The sequence below is a fragment of the Abramis brama genome (genome assembly GCF_963993115.1).
Source record: "Abramis brama genome assembly, chromosome: 22".
Classification (NCBI taxonomy): Eukaryota; Metazoa; Chordata; class Actinopteri; order Cypriniformes; family Leuciscidae; genus Abramis; species Abramis brama.
Genome location: NC_139984.1, coordinates 15,088,981 through 15,105,734, shown reverse-complemented (window position 1 = coordinate 15,105,734; position 16,754 = coordinate 15,088,981). Strand labels below are relative to the sequence as shown.

The following is a 16,754-nucleotide window of genomic DNA, read 5'->3' as shown; positions in this document are numbered from 1 at the left end:
GAAAGCCTGTTAACCTCGGAAGATAATTAACAAATACTTTATTAGTAAACTAACATGTATTAATATCTGTAGACTTCTTAATGGTGGATCTGAAGCTTTAAAGCAAACAATCTGTGATTATCAGTTACCATCCAAATGCAGAAAGAAAAATGAACTGATGCTGCAACACAAATCTCCAGCACACACTTACACAGCTCCGTTTTCTGCCAATTAAAAGAAGAGTGCTGAATGCTATTTAAAAGTATTTTTTTTTATCAAATAATAGAATATGACAGAAATATTATTACTCAAATTTACCAGCATATAGGGCCAACATACACATCTCTGCTTGTAATATGGCTTCAGAAAATTCAAGAAAATCTTATCAAGGCCTTGTGTGTCAATTCAGCAGTTATACAAAGCTTTACATCAGCGTAAAACATTTATCTGGTCAAATAACTAATGCAATAGTTATTTACGTACATTTCATTGACAAACAGACAGTAGCAGTTTGGAGGAAACCTCCTGTGTTCTTGGAGTAGCACATGATTACAATCTCATTTAACCTCCGTTAAGCCAAAAGACAACTATCTGCAAACCACACATTCATAGTTTAAACAAACAAAACAAAAATTCAGGAACATATACGCCTTCTTTTCTTATAATCTATTGTAAGGTTCTTTAATAAGCGCCTAGTTGGTATGAGGTAAAAATGTGCAGGGACTAGACTAAATTAAAGACATATGTATGCACTTGACACCACATAAAGCACAAATTAAGATTGTCAAGCAGAATAAATATCAAGCGCTGAAAACCTTACAGATGCCGCACAAAATCTGCACAACAGAAAGCAGCATATTATTTGAAAAAGAACTTTGCTAACAGACAACAAATAATGACTATATCCAACTACATATACTGTACACAATATCAGAGGGAGGAGGTAGACCGAAAGGCAGCGGCTATTAATGGTTAAGAGGGACAGAAGATAAGATGATATGTGAGATGCAAATAACTACAATTAGTGTTCATCTGGCTGATTATCTGGTACACTGTTTTCTGGCTAATCAATCCAGCTGTCACATACACAAAGTATAAATATTTAAGTAAATTTGTAAATCAGTGATGATTCTTTGAAATGGTGGTGTTGGTGAAATCTAACTGAACCACAAATCCACATGTATGCATTGGCCTTTGGACAGACAGAAACACACAATCAAGTTTACTTCAAGTAATTGCTTATAAAGTGAATTATAGTGCAATCGACATCACCTTAGTGCCAGTCAAATAAATGGTCAACATGAACATACAGTCATGGCCAAATGTTTGGAAAAAAGCTGTGGGCATGCTATTTTTTTTTAACTTTCAACAAGTTTTATATTCCTCTTTTCATACCAAGTAACAATACGAAGTAAATTTTTTTCTTTATTTGATATTTTTAGTGGAATTATATTACACAGTATTTCTGAAATAACATTAGCATAGCAACAACATGTTTAGTAAGGTGTAATGATAAATTAATTTCAGTTTTTATAGTGGAACGCAGGACAGCTGGTATGGCCTCTGCAGGTAAACCTCAACATGTGCACTAGTGACTGATGCTAGAGGCTACACTCTTTAGTGTTGTTTTTAGCGCTCCCAACTCACATGGTGGCTGTAGCCAGATTGAGCCCCATCCTAGGGTGCGTTTCCCAAAAGCTTGGTTAGCTAACTATGGTCGCAAGTTCCGTCGTTATCAGCATAGTTCAACGAGTCAGTGTTTCCCGAAACCATAGTTCCAAGGAACATTCGCAAACAGCATCGCAAAGTTGTGTGGTTGGAACGAAAGCTCTCAACCTGTGGTTAGAAGCATAGTTCTACCAGAAAGACTCGGGAGAATATATACCGTAACAAGTATACATTTATTAACAGCTCAGCGAGTAAATTATGATATAAAGTTCTTTGGCGTAGGCCCCATCCATAGCTCGCATTCCGAGGGTACGGAATCTGCATTTCCTGCCTGAAGACGAAGGCAGGGGCGCAGCCGACCCCTGGGAGGTATAAGAAGGGACCATCCTGGTGGTGGTGGGGAAGATGGAGGTGAATGAAGGCATCAGCATCTGCGATCTCAGACGTGTAAGTTTCGATCTTTTATACTAAAAGTATTTAGAGCACAATTGGATAATGAGAAGGTAATCGGTGACGTAACGATTGAGTCTTCCCGGCAGAACTTACGCTGAAGCTTTCATTTTCTTGTTTGCATGACGTGGACTCAATAAATACTTATCTTGAGCAAAATGAGCAAGCTGACATTCAGTAGCCTACTCTCTGTCTTTTATTTATAATACATACAAATGTCATTTACGTATTTTAGATGTCAAGATATTTAAAGCGTCGTTTTTGAAGAGTGCGCATGTATACGTGCTCAAGAATAAGAATGAGCCTATGATTGAATCAATCTCAAACAGATTAATTAAAAGAAAATATTACTCCACAACGTGTGTGACATCTTTAACCAACGTGGTTGAACTACCACTTTGTGACAATATGGTTTCGGGAAACAGTCGTGACTAGCTAGTTGATTTCTTCAACGATGCATCGTAGGCTACTATGGTAGTTAAGCAGTGAGTTACCTTGTTGTACGGGAAACGCACCCCAGAGCTGGCAGAGCAAAATCGCTAATTAGCCTTTAGTCTTTTATCCAAAAACATTTGGCTATGACAGTATTTTGATGGTCAATCACACAGTGAAAGACAATCATAAAATTAATTTCTGGTGAAAAAGCTCACATGACCCGATTAAAGTTATTTAACCCTGATCATTGTCTAAACGCTGAATCTTTTTACTGTTAATATTATTACTTAAAATGTGTTGCCCTTTTCCTAAATACACAATTTAGCATTCAACCATACAGAGCATTTCTAAACCATCAAACTTTCCCACTTATTTGAGGCCAGAATAAAGAATACATTTTCTAAAAGACTCCAGATGGACTAAGTATCATTTTGTGACAGCATTTATCTAGGACACTAGTTGTATATGCAAAGCATATAAATAGATGAGAAGGCGCTTGCCTGGCTCCTTAAGGGGAAAAGATGACTGCTCTGAGCCACACAGACAAAAGTAGTGGGACAGCTAACTACTGCACTCACGGCTACAACAATGATGGCCATTAGTAATCCAGGTACTTTGGCTGCACTGTACATTAACACAACAAAAACACTCACTCAGATAAATCAACTCACATTTACAGCACACACACCCTCCGCAGTGACAGTGAGAGTGACGCACAAAAGGTCAGTTCCTTCCCATCACTTACTGCGTCTCCTCACTCGAAATAAGGGTAACACAATCATATTAAAGGGGATCTTTTAGTGTCACTCACAAAGCTGTGTCATTGTGTCAGTCATTCAAAACACATAATCTTGCCTCTTTGTAGTGTAGCAGTTGTGGAGAAAGGTGAAAGATTGCAAGTCTTCATGAGCATCTTAGTTGTAGGTGTAAATACATGCTAGTGATTCTTCTTCCTCATTCTTATCTCCTCTTGAATATAGACCATAGAGAACCACAGCATTAAGGTGCTGTGCTCAGACACTATGCTTCCAGTGGTCGCCTCAATTAATTTTTAAGTTTTAACCACTCTCTTATTGCACATCTTGTGATATCACTGGCTTCAGGGCTTCCCAAGACAGAAGACAAGGTCTCATATATTCATTCCTCCTGGACCACCTCCTCCTGCGGGGTAGTGCCGAAGACCACCTCCTCGACGCAGGGAATGGAGGGCCACAGTGCAGCAACCCCGTAACAGAGAACCAATATGGTACATTGGCTGACCATCACGGTGTGGACCCCGACAGAGCCATGCCACTGTGGGGACCACTGGCACAACCACTGCAAGCAAATCCACTAGGAAGTGCCGGCTCCAGTAGTTCTTTACAGGTAAACCGCAGCCAGACGACTTGGAATCTGTGTTCATAGCACTCTCATCAACCTCATCTTCATCATCTGAACCTATATTGATTACATTATCCCCTGCAACCCCAGCCTCTGTAAGTACACTACGAGGCTGACTGGTCTGTGGAAGGGTGTCCTCTTCTGTCTCGACCAAAGTCTGCACAGAGCAAGGGGAGGTCCCAGGGTTTGGCAAAGGGTCTGGTAGAAGTTGAACAGAGTTGGTTACTGGAGATCCAATGGTCTCTGTGGTCAAAGCTGTTGTTGTGATTGCCAAGTCTGTAAGGGACTCTGAAACAGTAGTCTCCTTGACCGGGGACTCCATGGGGATCAACGCTAAAGATGCAGGTCCTTTTGGAACTGATGCAGTTGGTGCACAAGGCTCCATTGCAACAACCGGTGCAGACTTAGTGAAAAAATCAGTGACAATGGAAGTTGTGGCAACTGTTGCTGTAATGGCTGACTCTGTAGCTACCAACTCCAGATCATCTCCCTCATCAGACATCCAGGTAGAGGTCGGGCTGCAGGCCTGAGAGCGGAAGGTACGCTCAGCAATAGTGTCCAGATCAGAGTTAAAAGATGTACTGGGGCCATGTGCTGGCGCTGAAGCCGGAGAATGGTCGGTCTGAATGCCTTGCTCTCGCAGGTGGTGCAGGTATAAATGATGATGTGACAGACATGGATTACTTACGCTAACACTGGTCCCCATTCCGATCCCACTGCAGAGGAGTGGTACAACTCCCGTCTCACTGTTGCACAGCGCCTCATAGGTGGAGGAGTGTGGCAGGCGGGAGTACGCATTGAGCAGCGAAGCAGTTTCTTGGGACAGAAATGCGGCCTCCAGGAGCAGGTCTGCCTTGCTGGCTCCTCTTCCACTGTCTCCGCAGCAAACAAACCCGCTGTCCTGCGTGCCCTCGCCTGACAAACATGGAATGTCACACCCGTTTTCATTACCCCCACGTTCCGGGCCGGTCTGGTCACTCAGCTTGGTGTAGGTAGAGCTGCGGGTAAGCGAGCGAGCTGGGGAGCCTTCTGAAGACACCTCCAGGCCCTCGCTGACCTCCAGCCCTGCCCCCACCACCCCTCCACCCACTAGGGCTTCTCCTGCTTTGGTGGTCCCGACCTGAGCCAGCTCCATGCTTTGCAATAAAGACTCCAGCTTGTGGTTCTGGAGGTTTATGTCTTGGAAGCACTTCTGCACCCCAGTGTCGGTGTCTCCCAGACTGGATGAGACAACATCTACAACCTGTTTAAGCTGCTGGATCTCCCTGCGTGCCTCCTTTAGAGCCAGCTGGGCCTCTACACGGTGGCACTCCTCTTCAATCCAGTCTTCTTGCATACGAGACAGCTGAGTACGCAACTCATCAATCTCAGTGTCCCTAAGGAAGGAGGAGGAAAAAGTGAGAAAGAAGCAGAGGATGTCAAAAGAGAAGAGGAAGGCACAAATGTACAAAAGTAGAGACCAGCAGGTGGAGAAAAGACCAAAATTAAATGTGTTGTGTGAAATGTTTTCGATTATTTGAAAATACGGTAGGATTTTATTTTACAGTCCTGTTCCCCATGTAATTACTATGTACTTATTATAGTAATTGCAATAACTAGGTACTAACCCTGAACCTACCCCTAAACCTTACATTAATCCCTGTAGTTACCTTATATTACCCAGTACTTTCTTAGGTAAGTACACTGTAAGTACACGTAGGTGCACATACTGTAAAATAAATTGCAACCGAAAATGTCCCAACTTCATCTAAATTTGCCAACTATATGTCAGTCACAGATAGTTGGCTTTTCTTGAAAATTGTAAACAACATGGCTCTGTGGCAGTTTCAACACTGGTCTGTTAGAGTGGCCCAACACAGCAACATCCTGGCTTAATCAATTGTGTGAGTTTGGAATGGGACTATGTTTGTCTGACCAGTGGCAGAAGGGGAGTGTGCCAAGGAAACCTATTTGAAAAGAGCCAGGGGTCAGGGTTTGTCTGGTTACCATGGTGCAAAACAACAACTTTCTCCATTGAACGCCATTCACTGTTTACCACTGCATGTTCTTGTGATGCCACCAGCCAATCAGCATTGTTGTTGTGAATTTTTCTGTGGCTCGACAGTAATTACTCATGTGGCCTTTATGGCTCAAGTGATTAACTCATTACACACATCAGCTTTGAGAATGCATTACCACTTATATGATCATTGCTATTAGACAAATGGGGGCTTGCCATTAAAAAAACAGTTTAGAAGTAATAAATATTTAGTTTAGAGGCCTAGCATTAGAGGCAAATAAATGACAAATTGCACAGTCTAAATGCTAATATACAGTGGTAAGCAACTTGAATAGGTAAATCAGTCTTTGTAATTTTTACATGGTCTGGAAATCATCAACCAAGTACACATTTGTATAACAATTTCAAATAAAAGAACCAGTTTAATTAACTGCTGCTCAAAGCAGCTGCTTAAAGATAAAACCTAATTTCATCATAGACTGATGAGATCATTAGTGCATTGGTCCTCATTTGAATGATGCATGCCTTACCTGTCCTGCAGTCTGTCGATGGTCTCTTTAAGTCGTGCTCTCAGGTGTCTGATACACACCTCTTTCTGTTGCAGTGGAGTTAGATATTGCTCAGGTGGAGGGGGCCGGATACCGTGGTTATCATTGCAGGCGGTGTATTTCATGTGACGCCTGATATGAATGAGAAAAGTGGTATATAGAAAAACAATACAATATATAAACAAACAAGAAGACGTTTGAAAAAGAGGCAATGCATCATTGATCTCTGGGTGAGTTGTGGCTCACCTATGGGTTGGGCTTGCATCACTGCCCTTGCATGACCCTGAATTGCTACTGCTGCTAAGAGAGGCATTTCCATAGGGATCGCGGTTACTGACAGGTGCTGGACTTCGTCTGTGCAATAACAGAATCACAAACTCAGTGTCACCTTCAAAGCCACTTAAGAGAACCCAAGACAAGGTATACACAGAGTGCACAAACACACACTTACATGAACAAACAAAAAGTACAATTCCACGAAAACACAAAACAAAACATGCCCACCTATACGAAATTACTAACATGCCTCTAAAGATACAGTCACCTGTAGAAAACACCTTTTATGGATGTAAAAAAGAAAAAGACAACCAGCTCACATAAAACTACAAAAAATGGCACAAATTGCAAAGTAAAACAAGCAGTTGTATTATAAGCTGAGGCACAGATCATGATAAATATCAAATCATGAATCAATTATGAGAAAGATTCTTGCAGCTGAATAAGCAGAATCTGACAGCAGCTCCATTTTGATGATCTGATGAGAGCAAAGATTTACTTTGCACACCACAAATATGAAATCATCTTTAACTTTGACACACATATGCAATTCAAGCTTTAAACCCCCCAGTAAAATCAAAAGTTGGATATTATAGGGATATTGTGCAGTGGTTGAAGAGTTTGAATCCATGCTGACACAATGCCACAACAAAAGAACAAAGAAAAGTGAATAAATGAAGAGAAAAAAGGAGGAGAAAGAGACAGCACTGATGAAAGAAAGAGGGATAATGGAGCGCTGACCGACAGTGGCGTTCCGGGGACTTTGGTGTCAGAAATCCTCTGCTCTGTCTCATAGAGACCATAATGCCTGACTCCATGGGTGTGTAGTCTAGCTCTATAAACCTGCAATAGTCAAAACTGACCCACAAACAAGATGGAATCATTACACAGGGTAGCACACACCTAAAGTTCACCTTAACAGCTTGACCTGTATTGCAGATATTCAAATGAATGTTTCTGTGGAAATTTTCTTGAAATCTGTGCTTATAAATATGGGATGAATTTGGGTAGAAGTAGAGGTTGTGTTACAAAAAGTCATTATGCAGCACTTTTACGCACTGGGTTGTAACAATTATGCTCTATTTCTATCTCTCTTTTTTTCAGTTTCCTGAAAAAATATACATGCAGATTTGGTCTTTTTGATACACTCATAATAACATTGTAAATCATTTAAATGTACAAAATATTTGGTTAAAGCAACCTCTAGGTAGGCATCATTCTAAAGTCCATTTAAAACATCCAATTAAAATGAACAATTAGATGAAAGTTGTTTTTTTACGTCCATGAAACATGAGGTCGCAGATCTGACAGATTATTTAACAGATTGTCTGACTAATTAATTGAGTCATAGACAGCGAGATTGATAAAAGGGAGCTTGTTATAATTAATTCTGGTCAGAAACACTAGCAAAGGGCTGGCTAGGATTAGAGCAGCTTTGCCACACTTAAGAGTATAAAATACATGCTGGACATATTGTACAAAGGCTTACTAGATTATTTTTGACAGAATTACACCGTTTCCTTCATCTTTACTAGCATTATGTAAACAAAAAATGATTGTTTTTAAGACCTCCTGAACATGCAGTTTCAAGCTTTATGCTGACCTCACATAGCCTACCAAAATCATAAAGCTGAAGCAAAACAGCACACAATCACCTGTCAAATTCTGGAACAATGGATCATGGGGTAATAATTTTAATGACTCTTTAATCTCCCAGAAACATTCTCTTTTGGGAACAAGCAGGTTAGCAGCACTGAATGAAAGCAATTCTTTTAAGTGGTGCAGAGTGGTGCGTTCATGATGGATAACTAGGAATCTAGTGATAGTCTGGTATTAATCAGCTGATATTTGGTCAGTTTCATTTCAATTTTGTAAGTGAGTTTTGAGTAAAAATCGTTATCAGCATTAACTGCTGAAAAACTCAGTTGACCACCTTTTAAAGCTACAGTTGCAGCAGAGAATTTAAAAAATACTATCAAAGCAATATCAAACAGAAAAATCAGCAATAATTTTGAGACAAAACCAGGTCATAAATGTCCATATGCATTAGTTAAGTTGCCAAAAGTATATCAAATGGACATTTTCATTTTTGTTAATTGAAATAAAGATAAAATAAAAACTTAAAACCTAAAAATAAAATTAATATAAAAATAATTTTAAATATAAATAAATACATTAATATTTTAATAATGCTCAAACAACACTGGTCCAAATATAATTTTAAATTAGATTTAAAATGTAAAAATAGACCAATCATAACAGCACATTTACAGTGACAAGTCACTTTATACTGTCCACCAGGACCACCACTGGTGGACTGTAAGAGGTTAGCTGAACTACCTAACCATGAAAGCAAGCCGAGGTCATGGTTAAGGTGAGAGCAAAGCAGAGAAAATAAAAGTAAAGTGAAACAGCTGATACAAACAAAGCGTGCTTGAGGAAAGAGAGAGTGAGAGAGAGAAACAAGAGGACTCTGCTATCAATAATGATAGCAAGGAAAGGAAGGGAAACTGAAAAGCAGCTAGGGTAGTTGGACAGACCAGGTACGTCCATCATGTTTCCAGTGATATGGACTTATTGAAGGAAAGTCGGGTAATGTGGTGTAGTGAATATGTGCACTGCATTGCCACACACTCATTAGAATCACTGTGAATATATCACATTCATTGTAGGTCTCAGATTTTCAATTCAGTCAGAGCCAAAATGGCTACTCATGGGACAGATTCCCAGATTATTAACTTCCTCTGAGCCCATGTCAAAGACCAGAGAGTATCAGAACTGCCCTCTCAGATCCTCAACATCAGCATCAGTGGAATCAGGTAATAAACTGGTGTTAAATTGGCGTGTGAATGCCCAGTGCAGCAGTGTTGTCTACTACAGTCATGCCCTACTGTAGGGTACTGAATCAGAGTCTCACACAGGGGATGCAGTGGGAGACGACAGCATTTGTTGCAAGCGGTGCTTAGGCTGTAGGGCCTTCAGCAGGTTGAATCTGAGGAAAGAGATGAGACAGAGGCACAGAGCTGGGCTCTACTGCATATTTTCCATGAATACCCACTGCCCATACTGGTACATATTTTGCAGTGACAAAACTGATGTTGGCTTGGCTTTAACCAAAAGTGTGTGGAAACTACAACTTTTCCATTACTCCATTGTTGTATAATTCATACAATTGTCATTTTTTATTACAACCGTTATGTAAAATAATGCTAAAAAAGTTTAAAAAAAAGAAAGAAAAAGAAAGCGAGCAAGAGAGACACAGCGGTATGTAGTATTGTAGTTTAAAGTTACTCATGACAACATTTCTGAGACGCACACTATTTTAAAAGGAACCTGATGTAAGTTTATTAAAAATATTGCTTTATCCTTGTGTTTCATGAAAATCAGATTGACACATATTTCTTATATAATTTGGTGGAATTTGTTATTTGTTTTAGTCAGTCTATGCTAGACTTTTTACTCTGTGCAAAGGAATGAAAGGTCTTATATCTGTGGTGCTACAGTATATGGACTTCAAAAGTATTTGGGAAGAAATTAATACTATTATTTAGAAAGGTTGCATTAGACTAATCAAAAGCAGCAAAACCGTTTTAAACACTGATAATAATAAGAAATGTTTCTTGAGCATCAAATCATCATATTAGTATGATTTCTGAAGGATCATGTGACACTGAAGACTGGAGTAATGATGCTGAAAATTCAGCTTTGTCATCACGGGAATAAATTACATTTTTTACATTACATACAGTTATTTTAAATTGTATTAACATTTCAGAATATTACTGTATCTTTGATCAAATAAATGCAGCCTTCTGCAGTGACTTCTTTTAAAAACATTTTTATACAACCTGGTAGTTGAATAGTTAAAAGATCTTGACAGCAGGGAGATGAATTGAAAGAGCTAAACATCTGATGTATTAATGACAGCAGTAGAAGAGACAGAGGATTATTGAAGCACTTGAAGCTCAAAAGGTCATTAAACTACAGCAGAGACATTAGTGTGATTAAGAGCAGACCATGGGTTAGACATTACAGCAAAGCACCAACACAGCTGCAAGTTTGAAAGAATGTTGGTTCGAAAGAAGATAATGACAGACAAAAGATGTGCCTTACTTGCGTGATCCAGAACTAGATCTTTTATTTGAAGGCGAAGACATGGATTCAGCAGTCCTCTCCCTTCTTTCTCCTTCTTCAGCTGGATCTGTCCTCCTCCCTGTCAACACAGGATGAAACGCTCAACTGCAGCCAGCCTGAATAAAATACAAGAACACAGACAATGAAGTCATTTTGACTAGAGGAAATGATTCTCTATAGCAAACCATAATTTAACCCTCATCTCATTTACATAACAGCAGTGTCACAAGCAGGTACAGTCAAAAAGGAAATAAAACGTTTATAATACTATTAAAGAAACAGTTCACCCAAAAATGAAAATTATGTTATCATTTACTCACCCTCCATGTTGGTCCAAACCTGTATGACTTTCTTTGGTCTGTGGAGCATAAAAGAAGATAAGTTTTGGGGGGGGGAAATCATTTTGTGATCCACAGAGGAAAGAATGAATAAGCGATTCTCACTTTTAGGTGAACTGTCGCTTTGAGACATGCACTAAATGTTTGCACATATTCTATTTTTTTTCTCTGATCAAGTGAGGCAGATCATGCCATCAAAGTCAAAAGGAAACATAACAATCTGTCCATTTCATTTAATCTCTCTGACCTCTTCACACTCGGCAGACTCAGCATTGCTTGCGGAGCTGTAATAAATTTAACATTGTGCTGACACGGATTTGCTGGACTCTGACTCTGCGCTGGTGCTAAGCCAGACAACAGAAATACAGTAATAGAGATTTAACTTTCACATATTGGACTACTCAGAGATATCAAGGTCTGGCTGAAGCTCTAAAAATGTTTTCATTACTGATGCAGCAATCATTTTTAAATTGAGAGAAACAGACAAACAAGCAAATGAGAAAAAAGGTTCAGTGGAGTTCTTGACGCAGTTTTAAAGAACCTTTATATAAGGAGTCTTAAATGATTGCATAATACTTTGTTTAACATGTTTGCCAACTAAATCCATAAAATAATCACATGATGGGAACCCCTTAAAGGGTTTGTTCACCTAAAAAATAAATGATCCCCATAATTTACTCATCCTCAAGCAATCCTAGTTGTAAATTACTTTCTTCTTTCAGCCAAACACAATCAGAGTTATATTAAAAAATATCCTGGCTCTTCCAAGCTTTATAATGGGAGTGAATGGAATTAATGGACTTAATGGTGAATGGACTTTATAAACAATAATCACTGGCTTTCGGTACGGCTGGGCAACAAACTCAACATTTCTATTTAAAAATTCTCGTTTTAGATTTCTAATGGTGTTTTGTTTTGCTCTATCCGCGTTCGTCAATACGTCATGCGTCCGGTCAGAGGTCACTCTTCCGCTAGACTTGAGTGTGGCCGTTACCGTAAACCAGTGATTATAGTTTATAAAGTTATAAATATGGATATTTTTCTTACAAAAACACATCTCTTTACTTTAGAAGGCCTTTATTAAAACCCTGGAGCCGTATGGATTACTTTTATGATTGATGGATGCGCTTTTTTGGGCTTCAAAATCTAGGGTACCATTCACTCCCATTATAAAGCTTGGAAGAGCCAGGATATTTTTTTATATAACTCCGATTTTGTTTGGCTGAAAGAAGAAAGTACACCTAGGATTGCTTGAGGGTGAGTAAATTATGGGATAATTTTCATTTTTGTGTGAACTAACCCTTTAAAGGTTTGATATATGAAGCGCCTGACAGAACCCTTTAAGGAGACCTATTATGCCCTAATTTTGTCTTAAAGTCTTAATTTTTGTTTTTGGGGTATACTAGAACAGACTTTCATGCGTGAATGTTCAAAAACCACATCATTTTTTACATTATTTTCCACTATTACAGCATCTCTCTATGTTTAGTTCCGGTCTTTATGAAGCCCCTCCTTCCGAAAAGCGACAATGTGATTGGTCGTCTGGACCAATGTGTTGTGATTGGTCCGCTTCCAGCATGTTTCGGAAATGTCACGCCTCTTGACATAACCACGAGTTTCAATATACTACTAACACAACTCAATTTGGCTTTGTCTCTGTTTTGCACATGCCTTGAGCAGGAATTATTTAAAAATACTATTATCAAAAGTGAAATGAAATAAGCTTTCTGGACAAAAAAATAACTAAGCATAATTTTAGGGCTTCGGGTCATTTTGACCCACGAGGGAAGGATTTGTTACTAAGTGCGAGGGAAGGATGAGGGTTAAATAATGGAGTTTTAGGGAGTTCAGAAGCAGTGCTTACCCATGTAGAGAATAACTCCCTTTGGACTGAACTTAGTGCTTTGTCACTTTACAGACCTTTTTCATGCTCAAACAGCAACATTACACATTAAAGAAAGCTGAACGTGTAAAAACGTAAAACAGGGCCTCTATATAGAAGAGCTTCCTTTGCTTCTAAGAGTGTAAAAAAGATATTTCTGCTACAGTGTGCATCCAGAGACACATGGTGAAGAGAAGAGGGATTAATGATCTAAATAATTAAAAAGCCATTGGCACAGCTCAGTATTAGCAGCAGTACACTCACAAAAATAAGCAACTCAATCCTTCACTTTGACATGACCTTTCAAACACTTGGGGTTGGTTGGGTGACAAAAATGAACAAAACAACAGAAACCTAGCACATTTTGCTGTAAAATGTGCAACCGCTGAGTCAGTATCGGGACAGTGTGGTCTCCCTCTGACGCAGTGTGAGTCATAATGTAGAGCGCAGCTGCTAAATCTAGCCTATCTGCTTGAACTTTGCACCAATGCAGAAGACTAGAGTCTCAGTCTCTTACACAGTTTATTCTGTCTGTATAGTCTCTTTCTTATCAAATACACAACTGCAAACTAACATAAATATCACAGGTGAGTATTAGCATAGCTTATACAGATAGTAGCAGCATAATGCATGAAATACGTAATTACTTTTTGTGGCTATTTTATGCGAGAATTTTTTTGAAACAATTTTTATTGGGCTTAATAATGTATAATCAGCTCACTGGTGATTCAGTTACATTTTGATGTTGAAATCTGCTGCGTCATGCTCCTGCTACAGTGTCATCAGCACTGGACGACCTCTGTCTGCTGTCGAATAAAATGTGCAGAAAGCTGCAGAAGCGATTATTATGACCCAGCACTTCTTATCTCTATCACAGTCAACATTCAAGCCTTTAATCCCCGGTTTCACAGGCAAGGCTTAAGCTAGTCCCAGACTAAAATGCATGTTTGATCTGTTTTAACTGAAAGCAACTTGCACTTGCAAAATATGTCAGTGCCATTGTTTTGTCTCAAGATGCACACCAGTAATGTTTTTTTCTGGCACGTTTATAAAAGCTACTTGAATGCCCTAATTGAACTAAGGCCTAATCCTGGCTTAATCTAAGCCCTGTCTGTGAAACTGGGCCAGGGTATCACTGCAGAAAGAATGTTTACCTCTCAAAAAACTCCAAAAAACAAATAATCCAATAACCAAAAATATAAAAGCAGCAATATTAAAGTAATCCATAAATGCTCTATAAGACTTCTGGAGTCACATGTGAGGAACAGACAGAAATTTAAGTCATTATTTCAGTGATGTTATTGATAACTAAAACTATAAAGAATATTTTAATTAATTGAAATAAAGCTGAAAAAATTATAAATATTGGATGGAAAATCTTGAACTTTAAATATTAGATGGACAACTTCAGAAATGTAAACAAACACAAACTAAAATAAATATACACTAATTAGAAATATAAAAAAATTAAAACGACAAAACAACAAAAAAATACTAAGGCTTAATCTAAAATGAAAACGTAAAATCTTTAAATAAAAGCTAATTCAAAATATTAGTATATAATAATAGTATATAAATAATTCTAAAATAACATGCATTTATATTATTTAAATTGAGAATACAATCAGTCTAATTCGTAAACAAATCATTGAGTAAACAGTCATGATCACTATGATTGTTGTATTTTTGTTACAAGAAGAAAATGCAATTTGGAAATTAAACAACAGATAAATACTTTCAGAATGTTTGTTTTTAGGTGAACTATCCCTTTAATAAATCTGGTAACACTCACAATGAATGAGTAGGCTGCTGCCTATCTTATGTTTTCTTAAATCTAATGGGAGCTAGACTAATATTTGTAAATAGTTGTAATTTATTTTTTTCTAATTTTTGTTTAGTTAAAGGGGCCATGACATGGATTTCTTTTAAAAATTATTTTAATATGTTCCATGAGGTTCACTTATAATGTTAATAAAACTGTTGTAGCTTGATTAAATAAATACTTTGTTTATAATGAGGAGGACATTTTAAGCTCTGAAACTTGCAGGATATTTTAACAAAGACCTCTTATATGTCAAAAGATCAAGGCAAATTTGATTTCTCATGTCATGACCCCTTTAAAAGTTTATTTTAGATTTGTTTTAATTAAGAAAAATATTCATATTTGCATATTAATTCAAGTAAAATGTTAAATTAAATATATATATATTTAATTTGTGACTTGTTTTCACTGCCTTACAGAGTGAAATATATTGAGTGCTTTCTTTGCAGGCTGAAACCAATGTGGTAAGGAAATGTTTTGGAAGACTGGCTTGAATGCTGAGAGGATGTAGAGCAGTCACCATGGAGACAGCCACTATTCTAGAACCTGAGCTCCACAAGTGGTGTGATTGGCTTTCCTTGCTGGTGTGTATGTGGTGAGACAGACAGACTGGATTCTGACATTACACAACCGCAAGGCAAGTCGGCTCAATGGCAAGTCAATGAGCAACAAATAGCATTCTGCAAAGAAGAGGGTGATACTTATTGTGATACCAGAGAGAGAGAGAGAGAGAGAGAGAGAGAGAGAGAGAGAGAGAGAGAGAGAGAGAGAGATGCACCTTGAGACATTCTGTAGTTTGACCGGTTTTAATATATTGTAAATTATGTAAACTTTCTTGGATGTGATAAAGACCAAATATGATGATCTTTCTAGATCCTCCCAAATCCACTTTTAGGCACACTTTCTCTGCAATTTGGCAAGTCCTTACAGGGATGCAAGGTCATACTGCACCCTAGGCCGTACAAACTACACTGTCCCTGTCACGACTCACAGCGCACGAGAGGTGCTCAAAACAAATCAGAAATTAAACCAATTTCCAGGGCTAGGAAACGACAAAATTCAAGTTATGAAACACAGTTCTAGGATTAGCACAGTACGAAAGCGCAATGAGGCAAAACCATAACAAACGCAAAATACACACGCATGCTCGCTGCAGGGAATCATCTGTTGTGCGCGCGCACATCTAAACACCGAAAAAAAAAAAAGATGTGTGCACACACGGTGCAAATAAACATAATTTAGCGTGCGAATGTAAGATATCGTTTTGCTCGGTACATCCAGATATCACAAAAACCGTGCACCTGGCGCGTCACAGTCCTTGGTGTGTCCTACACACGGGAAATACACAAGAAGTCCTTCGCTACAAAGATGCAGCACGATTTGCATGACATACTGCAATACAAAAACGTTTTACATTTACCTTGTAGAATCAGCTTGCCTTCATATAAACAGCAGTGTTTAGCCGTGCTCGTCCCCGTCAAGGACTCCGCCACAGCGGTGCTCCGCTGCTCGGGAGGGCGAGTCGAGTCGACGGGGCGGGTGCTGGTGCTGCCGCTGCTGATAGTGAGAGGGATTCTGGTGCGTGAGCAGAGCCTCGTGAGGGAGGACGAGCGTTGATATGAAAGCAGATGCGTAATATTACGAAGATCTAAAAGGGACCACACCAATTGAAGTTCGGAGGACGTGGCGTTTCGTTAGCTGTTTCCGTTTAATTATTTCCGAGGGTGGACTTCTCAATTATTATTATTTTTTTTTAGATATTTATAATTTATACTATAAATAAGCACGTTAGTGAGTTTTGTGCTCATTACGCTATATAAATAGGCTTATGGAGGCAATTAAA

At 38.7% G+C, this 16,754-nt stretch overlaps 1 protein-coding gene across 12 annotated transcripts; it reads right to left on the bottom strand.

Annotated features, from left to right (window-relative positions):
* Positions 1-1,375: 1,375 nt before the first annotated feature.
* On the bottom strand, positions 1,376-16,529 carry snphb (syntaphilin b). Of its 12 annotated transcripts, none has more exons than XM_084099459.1 (8): positions 16,332-16,469; positions 11,190-11,227; positions 10,849-10,985; positions 9,653-9,727; positions 7,477-7,593; positions 6,706-6,813; positions 6,442-6,591; positions 1,376-5,288 (listed from the first exon to the last, which is right to left on the bottom strand). In XM_084099459.1, the coding sequence occupies exons 3-8, from the start codon at positions 10,890-10,892 to the stop codon at positions 3,662-3,664; spliced, it is 2,121 nt and encodes a 706-aa protein (XP_083955585.1). In that variant the 5' UTR covers positions 10,893-10,985; positions 11,190-11,227; positions 16,332-16,469; the 3' UTR covers positions 1,376-3,661. The 12 variants fall into 12 exon arrangements, with proteins under 12 accessions (XP_083955585.1, XP_083955581.1, XP_083955584.1 ...); XM_084099455.1 differs by having other exon boundaries at positions 10,849-10,948; XM_084099458.1 differs by lacking the exon at positions 11,190-11,227 and having other exon boundaries at positions 10,849-10,948; positions 16,332-16,529.
* Positions 16,530-16,754: the final 225 nt, after the last annotated feature.

Coding starts and splice junctions, on each gene's coding strand:
- snphb (XM_084099455.1), bottom strand. Junction 7,594..9,652: donor TCTCCCACTGCATCCCCTGT/GTGAGACTCTGA, acceptor TTTGTGGGTCAG/TTTTGACTATTGCAGGTTTA. Junction 6,592..6,705: donor GATGCAAGCCCAACCCATAG/GTGAGCCACAAC, acceptor CATTCATATCAG/GCGTCACATGAAATACACCG.